This window comes from Peromyscus maniculatus, chromosome 21, assembly GCF_049852395.1.
Source record: "Peromyscus maniculatus bairdii isolate BWxNUB_F1_BW_parent chromosome 21, HU_Pman_BW_mat_3.1, whole genome shotgun sequence".
Classification (NCBI taxonomy): domain Eukaryota; kingdom Metazoa; phylum Chordata; class Mammalia; order Rodentia; family Cricetidae; genus Peromyscus; species Peromyscus maniculatus.
The window spans coordinates 13,263,120-13,278,647 of NC_134872.1; the positions used below are offsets into that span (position 1 = coordinate 13,263,120).

Genomic DNA, 15,528 nt, shown 5'->3' on the forward strand with positions numbered 1-15,528 from the left:
TTATTCAGCATGATTCTTACTGCCATTAGGGTTTATTGTTTGTTTGTTTGTTTTGTTTTTCAAGACAAGGTTTCTCTGTGTAACAGCCCTAGCTGTATTGGATCTTGTTCTATAGACCAGGCTGGCCTCGAACTCACAGAGATCCGCCTGCCTCTGCCTCCCCAGTGCTGGGATTAAAGGTGTGTGTGCCCTAAAGTGTTAGTCAAGAGACTAACCTCTCCTATAGTGGGCTCTTATCAGGAGCTTTTGGATTCGAGGTTTTTCAACTCAAAACCCGAAATACTTCTCTATACCGTTTCTTAACTGGGTCGGCTCCCCGCCCTTCTGCATTAAACCATTGGGTTTCTAAGTCTTCTGCCTTGGGAGACAGAGGCAGGGGGATCTCTTTGAGTTTGAAGTTAACCTGGTATAAGTATGAAGTTCGAGACCAGGCAGGGGTACTTAGTGAAACCCTGTCTCGAACAAGAACACACACACACACACCAGAACAAAACCCAAAAAACCACCCAACCATGAAACAATGAAACATCCAACAATTTCCTTCAGAAAGAGGTGAGGCCAGGGCGATATAACGACGGAGAACGTTCCAGCTCTCTATCTAGTCCGTCTTGCTCAGGTTCCCATTACCTTCAGGATACCTGCCCCGGGTCTTTGGCAGGAATGCCCTTCTTTTAGTGACCGCGGGGCCCGAGTCTACAAACTTGCACTTCATAAACGCTGCAAGTGGTGGGGTCTGACAGTCACCTCAGTAGCCTGGAGACCGAAGTAGGAGGGTTGCCACAGGTTCGAGGATAGCTAGGACTGAGGTGTGAGACACTGTCTTAAAAAAGAACAAAACTAGCCGGGCGGTGGTGGCGCACGCCTTTAATCCCAGCACTCGGGAGGCAGAGCCAGGCGGATCTCTGTGAGTTCGAGGCCAGCCTGTGCTACCAAGAGAGCTCCAGGAAAGGCGCAAAGCTACGCAGAGAAACCCTGTCTCGAAAAACCAAAAAAAAAAAAAGAAAAAAGAACAAAACTAAGTCCTGCAGGAGCTCAGGGCTCTCGAACCCGATAAGCAGCGGGGAAGCGCAAACACCGGCGGGAATCACAAAGACACAGCCTACAGGGCGCCTGCGCGTCCGCTCAGACAGCCAGTGGCGCGAGCGCCCACGCCGATTGGCTGACAAAAGCCGGCACTCCAGCCAATGAGAGCGTTCCTTGTTGAGCGTGCGGCGCGCAGGAGTCTGGGTGCTCCGGTCGTTGCCGTGGAGACGCCGGGCGAGTTCCGGGGAGTCGGGTTTGCGGGTGTTTCGCGCGGCTTCGGTGAGCCGGAGGAGGTGGAACCACGCGGGAAGGCCGCGGCTCTCGGCATCCTCACGGCCGCGGGGCCGAAGTCAGGCCGGAGACCCGCCGGCACCGGACCAGGCCTTCTGCCCATGCCGGCGACTCCCGCCGCCGCCCCGAGGTGCCCTGGGTGGGTCACGGAGACTGCAGCGCGAAGCCATCCCTTTCTGTGCGTCCTTTCACTCACCTTCACCGCAGCCCAGCGAGGTGAGTGTGGTACTCGTGCCATTTACAGGGCGTGGAAACGGAGGCCGAGGGGAGGTTTTCAATGATTGCAAAGTTCCCGGCGCGGCTTACACCGGCTGCAAACCATTCCTCTGAACAGCCTCCCTGGAGGAGGCAAGGAGATCGACTTCACCCGGCACCCCCGGTTTCTGCACCTGTGGATTTGGGAGCTGCTTAACGCTTCAAGACTTGACTTCTCCTAGGTCAGGAGTGTGGCCTGGTGAACTCTATGAGGCGAAAGTTCCTTCTCTGTGATTCATTACTTTGTTTAGAAATAGAATTTAGAATGGTCTCCATTAACAAGAACAACAATACTTTTAATGATGTTTTAGATTTGGGGTGGCTATACTCTGGGTCTCTGTGAGTTCAACCTGGTCTACATAGTGAGTTCCAGGACAGTCAGAGTTGCATAGTGAGACTCTCTGATGAGCCACCGGGCAAAAGATTAGGCGCCACCATTGCTTATCTATCACTGGATTACAGTGCTGAGGGGCTTAAAGTACTTTTCTTTATCATGTGACATTGGGCCGTGGAAACTATACTTTTAAAGTTTGGGAACAGACTTGCTATGACAGTGCATGCTTGTTATCTCGCAGCTTGTTCTACATAGCAAGTCCAGGCCCATTTTGCTGGGGCTATATAGTGAGATCTTGTCCAAAAAAAAAAAAAAAAAAAAAAAAAGGTGGGGTGTGGTTTGGAAATTTGAGAATCTAAAGCAATTAATGTGCTATTCTTAGAATAATGGAACTGCTAGTCTGGGAATTTGATAAATGATTATAAATAAATTGAAATTCCCTCCCAAATCCAGAACTCTTGAGTGCAGAGATGACTGCACAAGTGGAAATGTTGCACTATGAAACTTTGTTCCATGTAAAAATTATTCTTCAGGCCATCTGTATAAGGCTATATGAAACAAGTAAATTTTGTGTTTTGACGAGTCTCATCAGTAAGATATCTTATTATATACATGCAAAAATTGCAGAATCCAAAGGAAATCTGAATTCCAAGACATTTTTGGGACTTGTTTCTCCTCTTTATTTTGTAACTGCTCTTTTTTTCTGAAGGTTGATTCATTTTTACTTTATATGTACGAGTGCTTGCTGCATGCATGTTATGTTCGTCATGTGCATGTCTGGTACCAGGGAAACTGGGGTGTTGTGTTTCCTAGAATGGACGTTAGACTCAGCCGCTGTATGGGTGCTGAGAGCTGAACCCAGGTCCTCTGCAAGAGCAGCAAGTGCCGTTAAGTGCTCAGCCATCTGTTCAGCACTCTTCACTGTTTTAAAGCTGCTTCTGGGTTCATGGTAAACAATAAATATGTGACCCAACATTCTTGAATTGCTTACACACACAACGATACATGATAATCTCAGGTGCATGACTGAAAAGCTGGGGTCAGGTGGGTCATGCACCCTTTATGGGGATGCACCACCAGCAGCAGCAACTCAGACACTCAGTACGTTTATTTTATACATCTGAATGTGTTTTGTACTTTTGGATCCAAGAGGTAGATATTACTGAATACAGCTGAAGAAGGAGGCAGGTTAGCTAGTCTGGACAGGGGGTCCTGGTAGGGTAGCAGTCTCAGCTCTGAACATCCGGGAGGAGGAAGCTGCAGGGACATTTTCTGCACACAGTCAGCAGTGGCACGTGGACTGGGTGAAGGCTTTGCCATTCCCATGGGTCCAAGGCATTGGGGTCCTTGACACCATGCCCATGTCAACAGTACACATGTACTCAGGACTTCATGTGCTCCTTACATGTTTACTCAGGCCTTCCTCCGCTCCCCATGGTTTTTGTGAATGTACCATGTTTTGTGTATCCATTCATAAAATGATGGACTTTTGAATTGTTTCTGCCTTTTGCATATTATGAATAATTCCCATTATTAATCTTTGCTTTGGCGTATTACTTATGTGGATGTTCCATAGTTAATTTATCCATTCTCTTTATAGCCATTTAGGTTGTTTCCATTATCTTGCAATTACCAACTGCTGCACAACAAATAATCCTAAGTACATGTGTTTTTGTATTGTTGGAGATGTGTCTTCAGGGTAGAGGTCTAAAAGTACAATTCTGATTGAAATGTAATTGCAACTGTAATTTTCTGAGGTTTTGTCAAATTGCTTTCCAGGAGGATTGTATCACTTTTCATTTATGTGAGAATAGTACTGTTTTTCCACAATTTCAGTCAACATTTTGCTTACCCCCCTCGCCTTGAGACAGGAGTTCATTGTATAGTCCTGACTGACCTGGAATTTGCTATTTAAAATAGACCAGGATGGTGTTGAACTTGCAACATTCCTCCAGGTGCCTCTTTTTCCTGAGTGTTGGGATAACAGGCCACCATGCCCAGCTTAAAAAACAACAGCAAAAAATTATTTAACTAATTGACAGAATTATGGGGGGGGGGGCACGTGCTTGCCGCAGCACCAGTGTGGAGTTTAAAGAGGGCAACTTTGTGGAGTTGGTTGTTTCTTTCCACCTTTATGTGGGTTCTGGGGCTTGAACTCAGGTTTCTTTATCATCTGAGCCATCTTGTTGTTGGTAAAGGCACTTGCTGCCAAGCCTGATGACCAGAGGTACTGTAGTCATTGCCTCCTAAAGGTCATACTGTCTGCCAGCATAGCCTGACTGAAGCTCGTGAACCTTTTGGGCAACACGCTAAAATTGAATCAAACCATAGAACACACACACTTGAGTGTCATTCTGGGCCTGACCTCTTTCTGCTACATGCACTGGTACCACTTGTTTCAACAATTAAGGCTTTATGCTGTAATTAGTATTGGATAAAGCCGATCCCCTTAGAAGATTTTTTGTTTTGTTTTGGTTTGGATTTTCAAGACAAGATTTCTCGGTGTAGTGCTGGCTGCTCTGGAACTTGTTCTGTAGACCAGGTTGGTCTCGAACTCACAGAGATCTGCCTGTCTCTGCCTCCTGAGTGCTGGGATTAACGGTGTGTGCCACCACCGCATGGCTAGGTTGTTTTTTTGTTTTGTCACTTAGTTCTGGATAGTCTTGTGGTTTATTTTCCCCAAGCACCTTTCGTGTCGTCCTGTCTTCTTGGTGTTTTTCCTGGGGTCACAGAGAGTGTGTGGTAAACTTGGGAGAACTGACATTTTATGTAGTTGAGTCCACCCAAGGAGAAGAGATGCATTTATTCTATTCATTTAAGTTCACTTTCGTGTTTTCAAATTTCCCTCACATAAATTGCAGATAAGGACTGAATCTTGTTGCTACTATAGATGGAATTTTTTTGTGTTATCATAGTTTCTGTTTATGGTTTGTATGCATCAATTTTATATTAATCTTTAGATGATGATGATTAGTATTATTTGTTTTTTTTCAAGACAAGTTTTCTCTGTGTAGCCCTGGGTGTCCTAGAACTCACTGTGGACCAGGCTGGCCTTGAATGCAGAGATCTACCTGCCTCTGCCTCCTGAGTGTTAGGATTAAAGGCATGGGTCACCACTGCCCAGTGAAGATTTTAATTTTTAAATTAGGTATGTATATATGTTTGTGTGTGGGTATGTGCCCATGAATGCAGTTGTCCAGGGAAGCCAGAAGGGGGCATCAGATTCCCTGAGCTGGAGTTACAGATGGCTGTGAGCCACTTGATGTTGGTGCTGGGATCCAGACTTGTGTCCTGGGCAAGAGCAGTGGGTGCCCTTTCCTGATGAGCCAGCTCTGTACCAATGGGCTTCATGCTAATGATATCCTTGCTACTTCACTGAGTTCTTGTATTATTGTATAAGTTTGCCATTGACTGTGGGTTTGGAGAGTTTTTTCTTAAGGTATTCTGTTGTATTATCAGCACAGCAATTAGTAACACTTTTACTTTTTATTCACTTCTTTCTTTCTTTATTTTTTTGAGATGGGATCTTGCCATGCATCCCATGCTGGCCCTACTGCCTCAGCCTCCCACTGCTGAGGTTAAACCCAGCTTTCATACCCATTCCCAAACCTCAGTTTGCTTTTCCTGTTCTCATTGCATTGGCTGGTCATCCGAGTGCAGTAGAGAGCAATAGCAGAGAAGGTGGCCATCCTGGCTCCAGTCCTGGGGTCAGTAGGAATGTTGGTAGTGTTTCTCCATTAAATGCTATTTTGGCTTTAGGACCAAGGTATTTATATTTTACCATGACAAGAAGCTGTCCTTTAGTCCCCATTTTCTTCAAGTGTTTTCTTGTTCATAGGTATTGCATTTTGTCAGATGTTTTTAATCTGAAAAAAGTTAATGTATTTTAGAACGTCTATGTATAGCTGCCTGTCCGTATATCATCCTGATCACACAGTACCTGCATAGGCTAGAAGAGGGCACTGGATCCCCTGAACTGGCTTACAGGTGGTTGTGAGACGTCTGATATGTGAACTGAATCTGGGTTCTCAGCAAGGGCAGCCAGGACTTTTAAGTGCTAAGCTGTCTGCTTATGGAAATAATTTTATGACATGATTTAATTGTTTTCATTTTTATATTTTGTTACATTTATTTTAGTTTAATTTGCTTTTTTTATTGAATGCTTTTCTTTTATTCTATATCCCGACCATAGTTTCCCCTCCCTCCTCTCCTCCGGTTCCCTCTGCACCTCCCCTCCTCTCCCCCCCACCAGTCCACTCCTCTGTTTCTGTTCAGGAGGGGCAGGCCTCCCATGGGTGTCAACAAAGCTTACCCAGAAGTTTTTCGTTACTTTTCTCACTGAACCTGGCACTTGTCAGTAGTTTAGTGATGAGGGACCTCCAGAGGTCTTCCTGTCTCTCTCCCCTCATTCTCGTCAGTAGTTTAGTGGTCAGGGACCTCCGGAGGTCTTCCTGTCTCTGTCCCCTCGTTCTCGTCAGTAGTTTAGTGATGAGGGACCTCCAGAGGTCTTCCTGTCTCTCTCCCCTCGTTCTCGTCAGTAGTTTAGTGGTCAGGGACCTCCGGAGGTCTTCCTGTCTCCGTCCCCTCGCTCGCTCGCTCGCTCGCTTGCTCGTTCCAGGCTCGCTGATGCACACTGGGGCTCTGAGCTCAGGTTCTGGTGTTTGCACAGCAACCATTTTATCGGCGGAGTCATCTCTCCTTAGTTACAGGCTTTGATCAGATCTGTCTTGGTTTTCATGTTTGTGGAAAGGTGTATGTGTGTTTGTACTTGCCATAGTAAAGATGTGGAGGGTAGATGACAACTTGGGTGTTGGTCCTTGTGGGAGGGGGGGCGCACACTCCGCCCCGATTTTTTCAAATTAAGACCATTATTGGGGTTAGAGAGATGCTTCAATGGTTAAGAGCATTGGCTGTCTTCCAAAAGACCCAGATTTGATTCCCAGAACACACATAGCAGCAGACAACTGTCTTTAACTCCAGTCTTGGGGGATCTGATGTCCTTTTCTGGCCTCTGCAGGCACCAGGCACACATGTGGCACACAGACATACATACAGGCAAAACATCTATACACCTAAAATAAACACGAATTTAAAATATTACTGTGTGTGTATGATGTTTGTGTGTGGAGGTTAGAGTATACTTTTTGGGAGTTGGTTCTCTCCTTCCACCTCTGTGGGCTCCAGGCATTGAACTTGCGTTCTCAGGCTTACATGGCAAACACGTTTACCTGCTGAGCCATCTCTCCATGTCAGTTTACTTGATTTGATTTTTCTAAACTTTAAGTGTGTGTGTGTGTGTGTGTGTGTGTGTCTGTGTGTCTGTGTGTCTGTCTGTCTGTCTGTCTTTCGGGGTGGATGTACACATGACACAGCACACATGCAGAGGTTAGAGGACAGCTCTGTGGAGGTTTTTCTCTTCCATGTTTATGTGGGTTCTGGGGATTGAACTCGGGTTGTTTCCATGCTGAATCATCTCATTGGCCCTTCCACTTTGTTTTGAAATCAAGGTCTCTTGTTCACTGCTGTGCACACCAGCCTTCCTGGTCTGTGAGCTTCCAGAGCATCTCCTTCTCCACCTCTCTTCTTGCTATAGGAGCACTGGGATCACAGACATAGGATTTCTTATCTGTAGTTATGTGTGTGGGTGTGGTGTATGTGCACATGGGTGCAGGTGCCCCTGGAGGCCAGTAGAGGGTGGTGCACTGTCTGAAGTTGGCCTTACAGGTGGTTGTGAGTTGCCTGACATGGGTGCTGGGAACTGAACTGTGTTCTCTGCAGTGCTGAACCATCTCTGCAGTCCTGCCCTGTCACCTCTTAACACTGTTACATTGGGAACCAGATTTCAGGGTGAGTATTGGAGCAGACAAATACTACTCAAACCACAGAACTCTCCAGAACCCTCCTATGTCTTAAGCACACTATGTCATAAACATAGATGCAAATGTTTAGTCTTTTCACAGCACCAGAACAACAACAATAATAAAGTAATGATAAGTAATAGAATAACAATAAATTCACAAGGTATGGCAGTTTCAGCGGCACCGGTTTGCCAGTTACTCCCACTTTCCTTGATAAAGCTGACTGAGGTAAACACAGATTCTTTATCCTAGTGTTAGATACTAATATTGACTTTAGGTTACACATTGCAGATTACACAGTAACCTTTTTGCGATGGTGACTATCTCCATACAGGAGCATGCTTCTGGTAAAGGATCCCCTCCACCCCTCTTCAGAAGAGAAAAGGAAGCAAACACTGGGTACAGCAGCCCCGTTCCTACTTGATGCATGTGAAATGTCCAGGTGGTCAGGAAATCACTGTGGTTTAGCCATGCACCAACAGTTGTCTCGTGTGGTGGCTGCCTCACTGCCCTCTCTCAGCCTACAGACAGAAGGCAAGCAAGGCTTACAGGAGAATGCTCCTTCAGGAGGAAGCTCGCTGCTCGCTTTCTCTCTGTCCCTGTCTGTCTGTCTGTCTCCCCTCCCCCACCCCCCACCCGCCCTCGCTCTCTCCCCAGAATTGCTGTCAGGGGGCAAGAGGCCACAGCAGAGTTCAAGAGGGTTCAGAAGTCCTGAGATGTAGGAAAGCTGATGGAAATGCAAATGGTGTCCACCTCTGGGGAAGCTGTTGCTGTTGTTAGTCAGATTGCTGCTGCTGGTCGTGGGTTTGAGAGCAAGGCTGCAGACTGAGTCCATTTGCAGAGGGGAAAGGGCAGTGTTGGTCCAGATGATCACATGGGCAGACGGACGGACGGACAAACAGGAGAGCAGCTAGCACAGGCAGCAGCACTTGGGTAGGTTCTGTCAACAGCTGGGACTGAGCTGAGCGGAAGCTCCTGGGAAAGTTGGGAGTTGCCTGCCTGTCAGCCCTTGATGCCCACCCCAGACAGTCAGGTGATGGTTGCTGGGGACTGTGGCCAGTGCAGTGCTGGGTGTCCAGGAAGTTGTTGGGCCTAGTTTTCCTGATAAAGTTTTAGTATACCATGTGCTCCTACAGTCCCAGTTCACCTGATACGTTGATAGTATGGGAACCTTTCTACTCCCAGGAACAAGTCATTTATCAGTTTGTGCTATGTGGGTGATGCTGAGTGGATGAACGGTCACAGGTTCACCATGTACATAGTCATCCTTCATTCTCAAAATGGAGTCCCCGGGGGCAAGGCACAGCCTGAAGAACCAGAATTTTACACAATATAGACTTAGAGCAAGCAGGCCACAGCCTGATCTCAACATTCTCCCTGCCTGCTGGTCCATCCTGTCTATTCCGGATACATCACATAACTGGAACCAGATAGTGTTGACTCTCTTGTGTATGGCATCTTTTATTTAGCTTAGTTTTTACAGGTTCCTTCATGTTGTAGCATATATCAGAATATTATTTTATGAATGGACAATGGTCTTTCATGGACTTTCCCTATTTTATTTGTTCATCAGTTTATGGATATTGTGGTTGCTCCACCTTTTAGCTCTTAGGAATAATGCTGCTATGTTCATTCATGAGCATATTTTGGTGTGTCTATGTTTTCTTCTGAGATCTGAAGATATGAACTTCCAGATCATATGCTAATTCTGTTTGGCATTTTGAGGAACTGTCAATGTATTTTCCATAGGGTCCATTTTATATTCCCAGGAACAACATAGGAAGTTCTAACATCTCACCCTCTTGCCACCCCATCATATTTTACAGCCTTCAAACTGGTTTACCTCCCTTTAATTCTGTTTTTTTTTTTCCCATATTTCTAAGACACAGCTGGGCCCCAGCACAGTGCTGCTGTTGGCTCTTCCTGAACCCCCTGGTCCTGTTTCCTTTGTAGGGGACTGTGGACTGGCACATCCTCTACCAGTGATGGGAAGTGACCCTCCATGGTGGTGCTGAACCTCTGAACATGGTAAGAACTGATGCCGGCCTGAGTTGTTGGTGACAGTGTTGTCACTGTGCTCCTGGGGGTAAGGGGAATTTTCCTTGTGCAGCCTTCATGAACGGAAGGCTTTTGGTACACCTGTGGGGGAGGATACTGACTGGCTGTTGCTTGTAGGGCTTCAGTCACATTTGTAGGAAAGACACTAGCATGCCATGTTTCATTGGGATTGATATTCTGTTGTTTGTTTTGCTTTTCAAAACAGGGTTTTTCTGTCTAACAGCCCTGGCTGTCCTGGAACTCATCTTGTAGACTAGACTGGCCTTGAACTCAGAGATCTGCCTGCCTCTGCCTCCTCAGTGCTGGCATTAAAGGCACGTGCCACCATGCCTGGCTGGGATTGTTACTCTAACACACAGGTCTTATACTGTGTTAAGTATAAGCTGGGTGCTCCCGGCCTCTGTTCCTTTTGTGGTGGACAGTATCCAGGGTTTACCCTCCACCCTGATTGGCAGCGTCCCACAGATAAATTCTTATTCTGGTTTTCTCCTCGAGGTGATTGTTGGTGGTTCATTCCTCCATAGCTTTTCATAGTAGCCTAGAATATGTTGTGAAGCAGGGTTATACTCACCTGAGCACTGTGCTGCTCTTCCTCTGAACTCATTTCTAGATTCGAATTGCAGCCTTAAATGCCAGCTCTACAATTGAGGATGACCATGAAGGAAGCTTTAAAAGCCACAAAATCCAGACAAAGGAGGCTCAGGTATGTACTCTAAGATCTTTCTCTGAGGGAGACCTTGCTGCTCATTTTCAGTGAATTCAGGCATCTCCTCAATGGCGTTCTAAGGGGAACTTGCATTGTGCTGATGGCTGGCTCCACCTCAGGTTGAACTTGTTTCACTCAGGAGATAGTCCTGCTGAAGAGCTCTATCTTCTTGCCTCTTGCCTACACTCAGTGGTGCCTACATATCTCTCTCTCTGTGTGCCCAAAGGGACTCTGTTTCCCATTAATGAAGTCTGGACACTGAGTAGTAGAATTTCTTTTGCTGTAGAGGCTGACAGTTAACTGGGCAGCAACTCATCGCCTTCCCTTTACACACATTTTTGGTTTAAAAGGATCAACTTTTGTGTGGTGTAAAACATTTCCTATCTTGGTTTGCAGGAAGCAGAGGCTTTTGCCCTATACCACAAGGCCCTGGATCTCCAGAAACATGACAGGTTTGAGGAGTCTGCCAAGGCCTACCATGAGCTCCTGGAGGCGCGACTGTTGCGGGAGGTGAGGCCCTGGTAGGCTGGCCTGTGGGTTTTGAGACAGAGTCTCACTTGAAGTCCAGGCTAGTGTGAATCTCAGGGTTCTCCTAGATGCTGGGATTGCAGGCAGGGAACATCCTGCCTAGTGCTTCTCACTGTTGTCTGTCTCTCTCTCACATGTGTACATGTGTGCATGTGTTTGGTTTTAGTTTTTTCTTTTTGAGACAGAATGTCATGTAGTCCAGGCTAGTCTTGAACTTGTTGTGTAGCCAAAGCTAGCCTTGAACTGATTGGCCTACCCCCACCTCCTGAGTGCTGTGCTGGCTGGCTTGGAATTCTCTATCCAGACAGACTGACCTTTAACTAACAGAGTTCTGCCTGTCTCTGCCTCGTGAATGCTGTGATTAAAAGTACATATCACTATGCCCAGACACTTTTCTTTTTAGGGGATGGGATTCAAGACAGGGTTTTACTGTGTAGCCCTGACTGTCCTGGAACTCACTCTGTAGCCCAGACTGGCCTTGAACTCACAGAGATCCGCCAGCTTCTGCCTCCTGAGTGCCGGGACTAAAGGCTGAGCCACCACACCTGGCTCTGGCAATAGTTTTTATGCAGTGATTTCTTGGAAGACTTAATGTTTTTAAGGCGTTGCTATGAAAACAGTGGTGAAATAACTTTATGTTAAAGATGTTTACAATCCTTATGCTCTTGATCTCATGTTCACATATGATATCCAGGCTAGGAATTAGTGTCCTTTTATTCCAGAGTTCACTGACACCAGCTCTTTAGTTGGAATAGCCTGTGGGTAGCTATGTGATGATTCAGAGCCAGGAGCTTGGCCTCCTGACTTCTAACCCAGAGATTTCTGGGGCAAAGCTTTAGGTTCTGCCTGCTCACCCCAGGAAGCCTCTTCACACTTGTCCCTGAATAGGGGGACTGGCTGGGCTGGCTTTTCAGAACTGATGGATGTTACCAGCTACACTGAGCACTCACCCTGATGCAGCAGCAGGGGTGGAGAGGGGCTCCCTTGTCCTTGATTCCCCAATCTCTGCGGAGTGCTTCATGGTAGTTTGGCCTTTCTTGTATGATGGAGCTGTTGGGTCTACCAAGACTATGTGCAGCACCTGCATTTCCCAGGTGAGGTGGACCGGGCTGTCTGAAGCAGTGTCTGGCCTGGGCTCCTGTTGACTGCTTGCTGGAGCTGCAGGCCTGTGGTGTCATTTCTGCCTCTGTTTTCTCTCAGGCAGTTTCATCCGGAGATGAGAAAGAAGGGCTGAAACACCCTGGACTGATACTGAAATATTCCACGTATAAGAACCTGGCCCAGCTGGCAGCCCAACGAGAAGATCTAGAGACGGCCATGGAATTCTATTTGGAGGTATAGAGTTGGTAGTGCTCAGATGGCCATTTAGAAAACCGAGGAAGAAGGGGTATGATGTGGTCTTGTTGACCAAAAAGAAGAGTTTATAGGGGTGTCCCATCAGGCTCTTGTGCCCAAGGCATTATTGAATGCAGAAAGGCCTGGAAAGCCAGAGTTAGGGATTGGGATGGACTTCAGTGCAGAGGATTATATGTGAAATTTTCTACCATCAGTACACATGTGACTGTAGGTGATTTATTTAATCCAGTTGAACTTCCAGGTCTATACCAATGTAATGGGAGAAAAAAAAAAGTAAAGCTGGGCATAGTGGCACACATATCAATAAACCAAACAGTGGAGGGGCTGAGGTTGGAGGACCACATTGCAAGTTTGGAGCAAAGTAAACAAGTTGGTGAATTTTAAGTAGAAGACCAGAGCCTGACACTTGTATTCAGTGTACTCTAGTCATAATAACATTGGCATTATTTCTGTTGCTCTCTCTATGGGTATCTCCAGTGCACCAGATTGTAATACGAATTCCTAAATGTTTTTTTTTTTTATTTTTTTTATTTTTAAAGATTTATTTATTTATTATGTATACAGTGTTCTGTCTGCATGTATGTCTGCAGGCCAGAAGAGGGCACAAGATATCATTACAGATGGTTGTGAGCCACCATGTGGTTGCTGGGAATTGAACTCAGGACCTCTGGAAGAGCAGTCAGTGCTCTTAACTTCTGAACCATCTCTCCAGCCCCCCTAAATGGTCTTAATAAAAAATCCAGAGCCAGATATTGGGGTAAATGCTGAAAGATCAGATAGACAAAGGAATAAGCCACAGCCACATCTCACCTCACTAACTCCATGAATCCTCTGACTGAAGTCTTCTGAGTCCTCACCTGAAAGGCTCCACAGCCAAAAAGGCCTCAGCTGAATTAACTTCCTCAGCCGAAAAGGCTTCAGCCTAAAAAGCCCCTAGCTGAAATGGGATGCCTCTTCGGAAAAGCCTTTAGTTCCTGTTTCCTCATACCTTATATACCTTTCTCTGCCCAGCCATCACTTCCTGGGATTAAAGGCATGTGACTCCCAAGTACTGGGATTAAAGGTGTGTGCCACCACTGCCTGGCTCTGTTTTCTCTCCTAGACTGAGTCAATCACATATAGTCCAGGGTAGCTTTGAATTCACAGATATGTAGACTCTGCCTCCCACGTGCTAGGAATAAAGGTGTGTGCCACCACTGCCTGGCCTCTGTGTTTAATCTAGTGGCTTGTTCTGTCCTCTGATCAATTTTATTAGGGTACACAATATATCACCACACCCGATAGTGTGCCAAGTACTCACCATGCAATTTTAGGCCATTTTGCAAGGAGGGTGAATTTATCCTCATTTCAGTGATGAGGACACAAGCTTAGGTCATTCAGCTAATTAATGTTGGAACAGTGGTGTGAACTAAGGTCTTCTCAAAGCCTATAATTTTTCTAGAATCATATAAGACTCCCATATTTTCTTAGTGTCCAATTCCTCTTACTTCTTTTGATTTATTTTAAAGATTTGTTATATTTTTAATTATGTGTTTGTGTGAATATGTGACTGCAGGTGCTTGTCAGTGCCTTTGGCTTCAGGTCCCCGTGGAGCTGGAGTTACAAGTGTGAGCTGGCTGATGCAGGTGCTGGGAACCAAACTTGCATCCTCTGCAGGCGCAGCAAGTGCTCCTAAACTCTGAGCCACCTTTTCAGCAGCTCCATCCCCCTCCCAAGTATGCATGTGTGCACATGCCCTCCTCAGGAACATGTCCAGCTTTTTTAGTACAGGGTCTCTTATAGGCCTTGAGCTCAACCAGTTAGAAGTAGTCTAGTTGTCCAGTGAATCTCAGGGACCCACCCTTTTCTGCTGGCCCCAGAACGAGCATGCGCAGCATTGTGAATGAGTTCTGAGGGTTAGACTTGGGTCCTCCTCCTCTTTGTCAGGCAAGTGCTCCACCCACACAGCTTCCCCCCAGAGTCCTCTTTCTCTTCTTTCCCTATTAAATGTGTGAAGTACACACGTTTCCATTAGCGCAGTATGTGGAGACGATGTCCTAAGTTAAATAAATTAGCTCAGGTAACATTTACAAAAATAAATGTTGTGTGACAGTTCTCATGTATTTCAGGGCTATGACGGGAGGATAACCTTGAACTCTTAACTCTCCTCTTCTCAAGTGCTGGGATTATAGACATGGGCTTATTATATAACTTGTATTTCTTGAGGAAGATTTCATTATGTGGCTTACGCTGTCCAGAAACTCACTTTGGTCTTGACCTTGCTGTCCTCCTGCCTCAGCCTCCAGAGTGTTGGGATTACAGGTGTGAGTCACGTGCCCTGTTCCATGTGACTTGTCTTGGAAAGTGAGCCCGCTCTATCAGTTATAAGTGGTCAGGCACACTCCCTTGCCACCGCCCTGGGTAATTGAAGGGCTGGGGCAGTGCCTTGTCCTGTCTATCCCCGCCTTGCCTGCTCACTGAGAAATCTGATCAAGAGCATCCATGTACCCTCTGCTTATGTTGCTTCTAGGCAGTGATGCTGGATTCCACCGATGTCAACCTTTGGTATAAAATTGGACACGTGGCCCTGAGGCTCATCCGGCTCCCCCTGGCTCGCCATGCTTTTGAGGAAGGGCTTCGGTGTAACCCTGACCACTGGCCCTGCTTGGACAATCTCATCACTGTTTTGTACACCCTCAGCGATTACACAAGTGAGTCGGGACAGAGGAGCGAGGTCAGTTGGGTAAGCTGGTAGCAAACTTGATCTGGGTAGACTTTGTGCCAACTGAGGAAGAATGGAGATGTTTTTACATACCAGCTCTATTCTGTTTTCCTTTCTGGGTTAATCAGATACTTGTAAGTATTGCAGGAAGATAATAGTACTGTATTCTAAATGATCCCCTCTTTCCTTTGTGCATTGTCCTGTCTTTTGGGTGGTGGTTCTTTTGGTTCTTTGAGAAAGGTCTCCTGTGTCACCTAGGCTAGTCTTGAACTCAAATGCTTGCCACATCAAGTGGCTCACTGTCAGACATTTATTTCTCATAGCTTTGGAGGCTAGGAAGCCTAAGATCAGGGTGCCAGCAGATTGGTGCCTGGTCTTGGCTTCTGGGTTTGCCACCTCTTGTATCTTTAAATGATGG

The 15,528-nt window shown here is 46.3% G+C and overlaps 1 protein-coding gene across 3 annotated transcripts in view; it reads left to right on the top strand.

Moving 5' to 3' along the window:
* Positions 1-1,161: 1,161 nt before the first annotated feature.
* Positions 1,162-15,528, top strand: part of Cabin1 (calcineurin binding protein 1) — a 128,404-nt gene continuing 114,037 nt past the window's right edge. For 2 of the 3 annotated variants that reach the window (XM_076558630.1, XM_076558632.1), the window contains exons 1-6: positions 1,162-1,530; positions 9,715-9,789; positions 10,430-10,522; positions 10,922-11,035; positions 12,254-12,388; positions 14,919-15,099. In XM_076558630.1, the coding sequence (XP_076414745.1) occupies positions 9,787-9,789; positions 10,430-10,522; positions 10,922-11,035; positions 12,254-12,388; positions 14,919-15,099 (526 nt within the window). In that variant the 5' untranslated portion in view covers positions 1,162-1,530; positions 9,715-9,786. Of the gene's footprint in view, positions 1,531-8,637; positions 8,695-9,714; positions 9,790-10,429; positions 10,523-10,921; positions 11,036-12,253; positions 12,389-14,918; positions 15,100-15,528 lie in introns of those variants that run through there. The other variant, XM_076558631.1, reaches the window with a different exon arrangement.